The 12132-nt window shown below is 40.4% G+C and overlaps 1 protein-coding gene across 6 annotated transcripts in view; it reads right to left on the reverse strand.

Moving 5' to 3' along the window:
• The window catches only part of LOC124870265 (transcriptional repressor p66 alpha-like), a 34503-nt gene that overhangs the window by 4506 nt on the left and 17865 nt on the right, over positions 1-12132 (reverse strand). For 4 of the 6 annotated variants that reach the window (XM_047368853.1, XM_047368847.1, XM_047368850.1 and 1 more), the window contains exons 2-8: positions 9191-9711; positions 5114-5243; positions 3531-3659; positions 2900-2977; positions 2689-2808; positions 2240-2431; positions 16-277 (exon numbers count right to left, since the gene is read on the reverse strand). In XM_047368853.1, the coding sequence (XP_047224809.1) occupies positions 16-277; positions 2240-2431; positions 2689-2808; positions 2900-2977; positions 3531-3659; positions 5114-5243; positions 9191-9708 (1429 nt within the window). In that variant the 5' untranslated portion in view covers positions 9709-9711. The remainder of the gene's footprint in view (positions 1-15; positions 278-2239; positions 2432-2688; positions 2809-2899; positions 2978-3530; positions 3660-5113; positions 5244-9190; positions 9712-12132) is intronic. The other 2 variants (XM_047368852.1, XM_047368851.1) reach the window with 2 other exon arrangements.

Genomic DNA, 12132 nt, shown 5'->3' on the forward strand with positions numbered 1-12132 from the left:
AGTAAACAAACACACCTCTGTGGATGGTATCAAGCAGGTTCTGCACTACTTCCTCCAGTCCCACCAGGTAAATGAACTCATTGTTGGCTGCAGAGGGCAGGAAGTTAAACTCTGGCGCAGGTGGCTTGGGTGGTGGGATCTCCAGCAGAGTCTTCTCCAGTTGTTTCCGCAGGGCTAGTTTGGCTGCAGCCTGGCGGCTGGCTGGAGAGTCATTAACGCCAACCACAGAAACGCCGCCGCTTCCTAAGGAGGAGCCCTTTACACCGGAAGGCGAGGCCTTAGTAAACAAGCAGACACAGGAAGGAGCTAATCATCAGAAACCTCTTTGATTTTGTCGAACAATAATACAGTTATTGAATGGTTCCTTGTTTAATTGTATTAAAATGATAAAACCACACAGAATCTGGAGGCTTATGTAAAGCTCTATCACCCTGGACTGCTTGGATGCAATTCCTGATAGGATATTACATTCAAAGTACCATGCATTTGATCTCTGCGTGCAAATACTTGGTGCTAATTGGAGGGACTTTAGTGACCCTTGATGCTCACACTAACTGTACATTTTTAGTGGCTAAGATGGTAAAGCTCACATTAAATGGGAGGAGTGGTGAAAAATAAAGCAAATTGACAAGGAAATGTGGGTTAATTCTAATCTGCATCATCACTGCAATATTTAGCAATGGAATCAAGTCCACCATGTAAATATCAATACCTAAACACGCCAAACTTTGACTGGATTATCCTGTAAAGGAGGTTTAGGAAACCATGCAACTGCAACATTATAGCTGACTATGTTGATGAAGACATATTATATAACAACTGTGGTTAACCCACATTCTCAGTCCTGTGTGTGCTTCAACATCTCTGGTCACCAAAACCCTCAACAGATGTGTTCATCAACAGGCACTGAAAAGCCATCAAACTTGACAACTATTGGCATGCAGGGTGTTCATGCACAGCACTTAAATACTACTGGCCTACTCTGTATCTGAACAGAATACCAATTACTATTGGAACTGCATATACAGTGCAGCTCTATACTTAAGTATACAACTGTTGAATAGTTAAACATTTATTTCATCTGTAAAAATGGTTGTTTTGAGGGTCATTTAGACCACATTAAATAAGGTTGAGCTTGAAAATTGTCAATCAGTTTCATTGTCAAACATGGGCTGAATGATTCTACAATGCTCACAGATTTCTTCAAACAAAGCAAATGTGATTTAGGATGCTATTTTTCCAAAGAGAAAAACTAAAGGCACCTTCTGTGTACTTTTTAATAGATTTGCACAAATAATCGGAGTTTTCCAGAAATGTAGGCACTCTAAAATAATTCAGGCCATGTTTGACCAAAGACTTGTGATTTTCAAGCTATCCGATGTGGCCTAACTGCCCGAAAAGGCGCTGAAATCCCTCATTTTTTTGTTTTCATAAACAGAACAAAGGTTTTGCAGATTCTACGAAATAAATGACAAAAAAAAAAAAACAAGAAATCTAAACCATAAATTAAAAGGACAACTTAAATATGAATTGCATAACAACAGTGAGGTAAATCGTTGATCACAAATTAAAATATTAAAATCAATTTCTATCACATTTTATAAGTCTAAGATCATTTCATCTTGTTTTATCATTTTTGTTTAAATTTAAATTTTACCATAGCAATCATTTTTATGGAGCCATGTATGTATTTCTGTATTTATTTTCTGGTATAGCATGTGTGCAAAATTATTTCAGTAACACGTTAAAAATGACATAAGAATCACCTCCTAGTTAGCAAAAACATGGCAAACAAAAATATCAAGTTATCTGCAAGTCTCATCTCCCTTAGCTAGCTTATTTAGATGGACACTGAACTTTTTTTCCTTTACTCAATTCTTTCAAACCTTGTTGCATCAGTTTCTTTAAAACGAGACTCTGACCTTTGGCTGAGGAAGTGTCATTAGCCTCCCTGCTACCTAGCTGTGAAAACTAGGCAATGTGGCGCTGCACATTCTTAAAACCAGTACCTTTTTGGTTTTTGAAAAACGTTGGATTTCAAACAAATGGAAAATATAGTACATTTCAATGGAAAAATCCAGATCAAAGAAGGAAGTCATTGTTATTTTAAGGATGTAAGACAACTAGATAGTGACTTAAAACCTCTTTGATAATTTCTAAAACTTCTACTTCAATTTAAAGAAAGTTGTCTTGAATTTGTTCTGTAATCTTTACAAATCTTAGCCCATTAAATACGAACCAGTGCATTTGAACTGTTGCCAATCCGGATGAGGCCTGACTGGACCATGCCTCTCTGGGCTGTGGTTGCCGAGTTCCTGGGCCCCAGCAACAGAGGAGGTGGCCCTGATCCTGAACCTCCAGTTGCTGCTAACTGCTGCTGTTGTTGCTGCTGGCGTAGAGCGTGGATCTGCTGTGGAGATACAGAGATGGGCTAACCAAGACAACGACAGGGAGGACATGGAGTCATGTCATGGATGAGGGAAGTCGAGGACAAGGGAAGGGACATAAAAAGCACCAAAGCAAAGAGAACATGCACAAAGAGACAGAGGTGCAAAGAGAGATAATAAGTCCTAATAATTATCATTACTTTGCAACTGGTTTCGTGGTTTCATTTAGACTCTCTACGTGCAACAAACTTAGCTGGAAAGACAGACACATTAATATGCTGCCAGTTAGATCATGGCTTACCTGTGCCCCTCTAACCAGAGGTGGCATAATGATCTGGGAGCCGTGTTTGGACGACACTTGCTGTCCTCCTCTGACCAGAGGGGGAGGGATGACTGTCCCCGAACTTCTTCCTGTCAAAATCTGGTCAGAGATAAATATGTTAGCTGCACAATGATTAGCCTTTAACACCAGCAACCTGCCTGAAAGCATGCAAAGAAAATGGAACATTAACCTGCTGAGAGCCTTTATTGCTTGTAATTGTTCCTCGAATTAGAGGAGGAGGAGCAGAGGAACCGGATAAACCTGAGGGCTACAAAATTACAGAGAACATTGATCAACAATCGTAGAAACAGACAAACAGTTGTCTGCTCACCAAATATTTGCTGCTTTCCCTATCCAACGTGCAGTTTTTGTAATTACCGAACACTTTTTCTCCATCCGATTTATATTGCTTTTGAGGTAATAAACAGGGGCAGTGGCACACCTATACTTTATTATCTAATAAATCAACTAAATATATGACCGTAAAATATTAAGATGCAACTCCAATGACTCATTCATTATATTTGGCTACACACTAACCTGTAGCTGAGGACTAATTGTGACTCTCCCCTCCAGCCTCTCTGATCTGGTTGTGGAGGCACATTTAACCTGACTTTAGCCTTCTGCAGGCTTACTAGAAACAGAGAATCTAAAAGGAAGCATCAGCCACTAGCATGTCATCCCAGTACAAGAAAGTGGAGACGCCATCCACTCATGCTTCAGACTTCATCAGAGCAGCAGCTGATTGCCACTTAAAGAGGGACGCAACCTGAAGTGGGGGTTAAGTGACGCTGTTGCTGTAGGCACAAAGTGATGTTTACCTTCTGCTGAGTGTCCCTCTGTATTTGGCTCTGTCGAAGTTTTTTCAGCAGCACCAGCTTGGCCTCCTCTAGTCTCAGCTCCTCTTTCAGCTGCTTGATGATGCGCTCTCTTTCTGCTGGGCTGCTCTTCTACACCCAACAGATCAGAAAGTCACTCACGTTGCCAACAAAAATATTAATAAATCACCTTATCTAAACACATAACTGACTCCCAACCAAAGATCTTGGTCATTTTGATGTACATCTTCACACATATATTGAGCTCCAAGAACAACATACAGAGCCTAACGAACATATGTTCAGTGAAACTTGTTTCAGTGTATTTTATGTGATAGACCAACAAATAGGAGTGCATAACCACAAAGTGAAAGGAAAAGGATACATGGTTTTTCACACCTTTCACCAAGAGGGGCGAGAGGTCCCCTAATTAGTAACACAGTTAACCTGTGTGTAATTTGACCTCAGTATAAAACCAGCTGTTCTGTGAAGACCTTACTTAGTGAACATTAGAGAACAAACAGCGTCATGAAGACCAGGAACACAGCAGACAGGTCAGGGAGAACATTGTGGAGAAGCTTAAAGCAGAGTTTGGTTAGGAAACAAGAATATCTCACAGAACACTGTCCAGTCAAAATTACCATGATATAGCACAACTTTAAACCTACTGAAACATGGGTGCCACCTAAACTGATATGCTAAGCAAGGAGAGCATTCATTAGAGAAGCAGCCAAGAGGCCCATGACAACTCTGGAGGAGCAGCACAAATCTACAACTCAGGTTGGAGAATCTGCTGGCAGTCCACAAACCTGGAAAGAACAAAAAGCAATAAGAAGTTCAACTTGAGGTTTACCACAAGCCATGTAGGGGGCACAGCAAATGAGTGGATAAGGTGCTCTGGTCAGACATGACACTGCACTGTCACTCTAAACACACCATCCCTATGGTGAAACATGGTGGTGCCAGCATCATCCTCAGTGGATGGTTTTATTCAGCAGGAACAGGGAAGCTGGCCAGGCAGTAAAAAGCCTTGAAACTGCAGAGTTCACTGTTGAATAGGATAGCGACGCTAAGCATACAGCCAGAGCTACAATAGAAAGGTTCAGATCAATGCATAATCATGCATTAGCATTGGCTTGTTAAAATCCATTTAATCGAGAATCTTTAGCAAGCAGCCCTACTAGCAATCTGACTGATCTTAGGGTATTTTGCAAAGAAAAATGGACAAAAAGTAAAATTATCTGAATGTACAAAGAAAAAAATCTGAAATAAAAAACCCAAAACACTTTCAGCTAAAGGTGCAACCTATACTGTGTAGAATAAGCAAAAGGTGTTCCTACAAAGTATAGATTCTAGAGGGCTGCAAACCACACTTTTCTGATTTGTGTCTCTGAAAATCGAAAACCATGTAACATTATCTGGCATTGTGGACTACTTTGTGTTGGTCCATTACATAAACTCCCAATAAAACATATTATATATAGTTTTTGGTTGTAACATGGAAAAATGTTAATAAAAACAAAAATCTAAGAATTTTAATTATACCTCTGCAAATAATGTTAATGCATGTTGTGTTTTTGTCTAACCATGAGCAGGTCCATGTCCAGCTCCTTAAAGTGACTCATGCCGTTCATCGGTGGACTCGGGGAGTCGTTATCAGACAAGATGATGACGTCGTCATCTTCAGGGGACGGGGGGCGTTTCTCCCTTTTTATACTGCAGGTTAAAAAGAGGACAGCAACATCCAGCGTTATATTTCAGTAGCGTTTCTATATAAACTGATCACCAATGCAGCATACGAACTCAAAGGAAGCAGTGGAACAAAAGTACTGAATGTGCTGAAATACTTAGAAGAGAATCTTTTTCTTTTTTTAAAACACCAAGTATGATAGATCCAGTTTTCATTTACACGCTGCATGAAATAAACTACAGCATTAACATTATTCAAATACTGTCCCACTATCATCCTAAAAGGAGGTCTGCTACACTACAGTAATTATACTTTATGACCACAGGTTTATCTGCTCCACTGTAATCTAACAAGTCCAGACACCTCTCCTCACAGCTCTTCTTTTCATGTTGATGCTGCTCCAAATACAGGCGAATACATCTTAATGCCAAGGAGGGGCAAGCCCCAGAAAATGTCTTGAGGTCACAATGAAACCGCTGTTTTAGAGGGAACAAATTTTCTGCTGAAACAGTAAACTGGGGCAGGGTTAAACATAAAAAAAAAACAAAAAAACAGGCGTCTAAGGCATTTGGGAGTGACCTGTACGGGGGCTAAATACGTCACACAAAGCCTGCAAAGAAAACGAAAGCAAATGGAAGCGGGCCTAAATCTACCCATGGCATTCAGCCTTGGCTCTGCTAAACCACATTGTTATGCATACTTTATTCAAACCTTACACTGTATCCTCTACTGCAAAGTAACAGGTTCCGCAGCAGGGTTTTAATAGTTTTTATCGGCTCTAAAACCAAACCAGGGGAGAAAGGTTTCTAGAAAACAAGCAATGATTGCAGACATTAAACATTCCTAGGAGGCATAAACATTTCTTGACAATATGAGGCCTGCCTCCAATAGCTGTCCCCCTGATGTGTGTGTGTGCGTAATAATCTCTCCTCAGGGCTTAGCGCCATCATCATCACTTCCTGTGGATTAATCACTACTCTTTCAAAGAAGTCACATGACCTCAAAGTCTGCATCACATGACACATTAACTCGCCCCGTTCCTTCCACGGCGGAAACCATGGCAACAGCCGGCTGGAACCAGTCTGTGACACACGGCTTCATTTTGTGTGAGGGGAGTTTTTAGGGTTCAGGTGGAGAGTGGAGGGAAAATGGAGGTAGACTAAAAGATGCGCCCCACACTTGGGCTCCCCTAAAAACATGATCAGAAGTAACATGAGGATTACAAAAGTGTTCCAATACATCTTTTTAGGTGCAAATAAAGTATTATTGTTATTGCTTCTAAATGTCCGAAAGTGATGTTTAAGAAATAAAAAGGAGACAACAGTAACTGTTAGACATCAGGTGAACAAAATAACTTTTGAAGCTGCAAAAACCGATCATTCATGTGATCGCTCAACCTCTCCTGCATCCGGACTTACAGCAGACAAAAAAAATAATTAAAATAAATCAACATTCAACACGACATTCAGGATTTAAGTGATGTATTTCTAATAGGGTTATGCTGGAAACAAGCCATGTAATTTACACAAAAAGAAATCAAACACAAATTAGTCCATAATTTGTGTGTAATAAAGTAGGGCACAAGTGTTAAACAGATGAAGAAAAGCTGCCAAAAGGCATAGAAAGCCAAGACAAAAGTCAAATGTCAGAACTTCGAAACGAAACCTGCTCCTCCTCATCAGAACCAATAAATATCCATCGGTTTGGTGCAAACTAATGGCCCATAAAAAAGATTTCTTGTTACCAAGGTATGCCACAAGAAGCACGTAGTGAGAAGTAGCAGCAAATACTTCTCTTAAGACCCTCCTAGCCTTTCTGCTGTAAAACACTGTGATGCCAAGTTCCAGTGAGCACCTTTAGGGTTCAAATCCAGAAGTGAAAACTAAACAATTGACCCTTAAACCTGCCATGAACACAAGCTCCTCGCAAGATTTCTGACAGAGGAGTCAAAAAATAATAATCAGAAGAGTTGTCCAAGAGCCAAGGACATTTTGTGGTGACCTTTGGAAAGACCTGGAATTAGCAGTTACAGTTTTCCTATGATAACAGCAACTGGTGGATTGAACTGTAATGACCCCTATGAAAACACACTGTGCAAGACTCCACTGCTGAAGAAAAAGCTCATTTTAAAGTTTGCGGTAGAACATTTGGACGTGGCCATGAAATACTGGGAAAGTATCATCCAGTCAGATGACACCAAAACTGAACTCTTTAAATCTAATTTTCACACATTCGTTCCCGAACAATGGAGCAATGACACAATCTCAACCCGTTTTCAAAATGGGGTGCAAACTTATGTTTTTGTTCTCATATTCTTTGACGCGAAAAGTCTGACCTCTCCCTGCAATTTGGCTAATTTAAAAGTCTCCCTTTGTTCCCATTATATCTTTGTTAAACTAAGAAACAAAAAATATATATTATAAAGAATTGACAAAATTTAGTCCTAACCTCCTTTACCTGTGAGTTGGCTTAGTCCAACTCACCCTGTGCCCCACTGTCTGAAGTAGAAGTAAAAACATTTGTTCATCTCAGTGTGATTTGTCCAGTCAGACAGCCATGGGGAAGAAAGGTAGAGGAATCTGAATCTGAGTTGGCTTTCTAAGTTATAACAGTGCTGCATCTCTATGACTCGCTGTAAATCAGATAAATATGGCAGAAAACCTGGCACAGCATTGCACCATTTAGGTGGAGGCTGCTCAGCCCTACCAGTCTGCAGCTTCACCATGTGAACACACACAGCTGTCACACATTCTGTGTCTCCAAACGCCCTGACCTTTGTAGAAACAGCATTTTGCTGACTATTTTTAAGTAAACCTAGCCGTAATCTCTTTAAATTGTTTAAAACACATCGCTGAGAAGAAAAAAAACAAAAAACTTTTCACCAGAAATCAAACTCAAGATCACCCACACATTAGTAGAGAGTTGTACTGAGCAATCGAACCATGTCACAGTGCACACCTGAAGAGCATGTACACAAAAAAAACAGAATCATTCCTTTTTTTAAATTTTCTTTTTAAGGGTTAACACAAAAACACTACATCAACAGCAAAGTTAGACTAGGGAACATTATGGTGTGGGGCTCTCTTTCAGTAGTATATCATGTAGGTGAAGGAGAAATGAACAAGGACATTTTTGATAGTGTGGATTTTTCAGGAAACACACAACCAAAGATAATCATTTGGTTTTAGATAAAGACAACATATATATAAAGCTCCTAGAATGGCCCAGTCACTCACATGACTGGAATCCTATTACAAACCTACGGAAAGAACCAAAGATCAAATTGAATAGACGAGGTCTCAATATTTCAATATTTCTGGGGGCTAGTTTCTCTGGGGCTAGTTTCTCCATTTAGAGAGGCGACTGTGGCTCAGTAGGAAGAGTAGTCGTCTTGCAATCAGAAGGTTGTGGGTTCGATTCCAGCTTCCTCCTGCCTTATGTCAATGTGCCCCTGGGCATGGCACTTAACCTCAAGATGCCCGCCGATCTGCGTATCGGTGTATGAATGTGTGCGCATTAGTGAGCGCGATTGGGTGAATGTAAAGCGCTTTGAGTGGTCTATATGACTGGAAAGGCACTATATAAGTTCAGTTCATTTACCATTTAAGTGGCATCTTGAAGTCATCGTTAGCAAAAAAACAAAAAAAAACAAAAACATTTTCACCTAATAATTTATTTCAGGGGATTTCAGTTGTTACTCATTCCCTGAACCATCTTATGGATTGTTCTGTAACTTGAACCGTTACAGACATCTGGTGTAAAAAGCGCTGATAGAAATAGATTTACTGAAAAAAAAAAACAACAGAAAACTGCTGTATTTGTAAAACATGTTTCCCATCTTATGTAGAGTACATCGACTACACAGGCATAAAAAAGAAAATATCTTAAGCTTCTGATACCTTCTGATTTGTTATGATTTCATCTAAAATGTACAAAAACTTCGAGAGCATCACTGATTTGGTTAGTTTCTCACCCTTTGGTGGTGCTCATGTCCACTGGCTGCTCAGTCTGAACTTCCACTTTAATCGTTGCCTTCACCTCACCTGCAGCAAGTATCCCACCTGAGGTCTTCGACTCGGTCTGCCGGAGTCGGCTCCGTGGGTCCATAGCCGGCTCAATCTTTGCTCTGTCATTGCAATGAATTTGATTGTCTGAGCTGGACTCAACCGTCTGGTGTCTCTGTGTCCGATCCCGATCGTCCTTCACCAACTGGGAGGTCGGGGGTAATGCTAAAGGTAATGGCAACCGACTCTGCTCTGGCTCCGGCTCCGTTTCAGGATCTAATCCGGGTCTAGTCCGGCTCTGTGCGTCCTGTGCCAGTAAAAGGTCAGGCTTGGGCTCAGTTTGTGTCCCTGACACAGGTTCAGAAGGGTCCAATTTAGGTTTTTTGCTTTCATTGTCAGCATTAGAGAGGTCTACAGACTGTGGGGGGGCCTCCCTCTCCAGCGCCCTCTTCTGGCTGCGAGTTTGGCGGACAGCCTCCTCAGACATCCCCTGCAGAGGAGAAAAACATTAACTGAGCAGTTCCCTTTTCAAACAAACCAAGATTAGTTATATCATCATTTAAGCTTAAAACAATAATTTAAGCTCATCTTAAAGTGCCTGTGACTTGTTTAACCCACAAATGCAAAAATTGAAAGAACACATGTTAATATTGAATGAAATGGGCAGTAATTGACATGACATTAGGATTAAAGATGTGATAAATGACAATTGTGACACAAAATAGGCAAATTTCATTGTTATATTTTGCAAGTCCAAAGTCGCCCGGAAATTACATCTAAGGGGAAGTCTCCGGTCATTCACTGTGTGAGCGTCAATGATGAAGGGTTCAGGTAGAAGCCAAGTTGCGTTACAAAACAGCGTAAATATGCTGAAACCGTGCATTGTTGGTTGTGGCAGCAATACTACAACGGCAGCCGTTAGTCTGCATTATTTTCCTGAAGTGAAGATGATCAGAGCTGCCTGGATCAGAGCTGGAAAACTGATAAGGGACAGATGGGCTGGTCCCGCCAAGCACAGCCAGTTGTGATCAGAGGACTTCTTGGCAAACTGCTTCGAACAAGAATCCACTGAATTCACAAGAGAAATGTCAGAGGTTGGGATATCTGACAGAGGAAGGAGAATGCTGAAGCAGAGTCTATAGCCACACTGTTCAGAGCATCTGATAGGACAAGATCGGCAGAGAAAAAGTTGTTGTTGCTGTTGCTAAACGAATCAACACTCAGCAGGTAAGAACACTAAAGTACATTTAGATATTGGCAGTTATTGTCAAGTAAAAATCCAAAATCATTGTATTATTATTATTATAGGGCTGCACGGTGGCGCAGTTGGTAGCACTGGCCTTGCAGCAAGAAGGTCCTGGGTTCGATTCCTGGCCAGGGGTCTTTCTGCATGGAGTTTGCATGTTCTCCCCGTGCATGTGTGGGTTCTCACCGGGTACTCCGGCTTCCTCCCACAGTCCAAAGACATGCCTGTTAGGTTAATTGGTAACTCTAAATTGCCCTTAGGTGTATAAATGGGTGTGTGCATGGTTGTTTGTGTGTTGCCCTGCGATGGACTGGCGACATGTCCAGGGTGTACCCTGCCTCTCGCCCATAGACTGCTGGAAATAGGCACCAGCTCCCCCGCGACCCACTATGGAATAAGCGGTAGAAAATGACTGACTGACTATTATTATAATTATTAATAATAATACAAATTATTCTTATTAAATTAAGATGTGGAGTGACCTACCCCTGCGCATTAGACAGGCTACATCTTTTTTAAAATCACTTCTTAAAACTCATCTCTTTGCTTTGGCAATTAACACCATGTGAGATGTTGACTTTAGTCTGAATTTGTTAGTCTGCATGACTGTTTTTGTACGTAAACTTAGTATTTTGTGTTTCTTTTTAGTATTTCATATTTTGTTTTGTCTTCAGTATTTTATACTTTTTAGTAATTTATGTATTGTTCTTAGTATCTAACGATTTTTATGATTTTATGTTTGTGTGTCTGTTTTTGGCTTTTGTAATTTGAATGCCTTGTGTTTTCTGTACAGCACTTTGGTCCTTGTAATAATTTAAAGTGCTTTACAAATAGAGCTGGATTACACTGAATTACACACGCATACAATATATTTTAATAAATGTTTCTCTAAAGATTCTAATATCAATTTTAAAAAAATGACAGTGTCGCATTTACTGTAACCCAGGATTTGCACTGTTTCTGCTCCGGTCTGGTTCGGTCCGGTCTGCTGTGAAGCCCGGAGGAACTCCAGCATATGCAGATCACGCAATAAAAGCCAGTGATAAATGCGGTGGCAAGTCCAAAACAACTCATTATGTGGAAGTTAAACCAGTAAAACTTCTTCATTTTTCATTTTATGCATCCTGATATTTTCATGTGTTTTATTCTACAATGGATGAGTACACCGAGTGCAGCGAAGCTATATTTGTTGCTTCATTTGGTGCATTTAATGTTTAATTGCTTGGTTTATAATAGCTTAGTTAACCCAGTAACTGATCTAATTGAACTAATGTAAATAACTGCTAACATATACACGTGTATATATAAATATATGTGTGTATTTATTGATATAGTGAGATCTAGTCTGTTCGTGAATTATTTTGAAAATCCGCACTCGTTCTGTTTCCTGGTGGTCATGCATATTGACTCTGGCCGTGCTCCGGCATAAATACAGAATTAGACGGCTGTCCGCATGTCACTGCACTTGTGCTATGCCAGCTGATGACAACTGACTGTCTTCTTCTGACTCTGCTTCATCTCTCTCTGATAGTGACTGAAATATATCTAAAGAAATATCAGATTCTTGGCTGCTGTCTGTGTTGTCAGCCATTGCAGCGGTGGTCAGTTTACGTGCCAAGGTTCCCTTTTTATGTCATAAAAGAGCGGAAAGGAGTAGTCTGGAAG

This window comes from Girardinichthys multiradiatus, chromosome 6 (assembly GCF_021462225.1).
Source record: "Girardinichthys multiradiatus isolate DD_20200921_A chromosome 6, DD_fGirMul_XY1, whole genome shotgun sequence".
In the NCBI taxonomy this organism is placed as follows: domain Eukaryota; kingdom Metazoa; phylum Chordata; class Actinopteri; order Cyprinodontiformes; family Goodeidae; genus Girardinichthys; species Girardinichthys multiradiatus.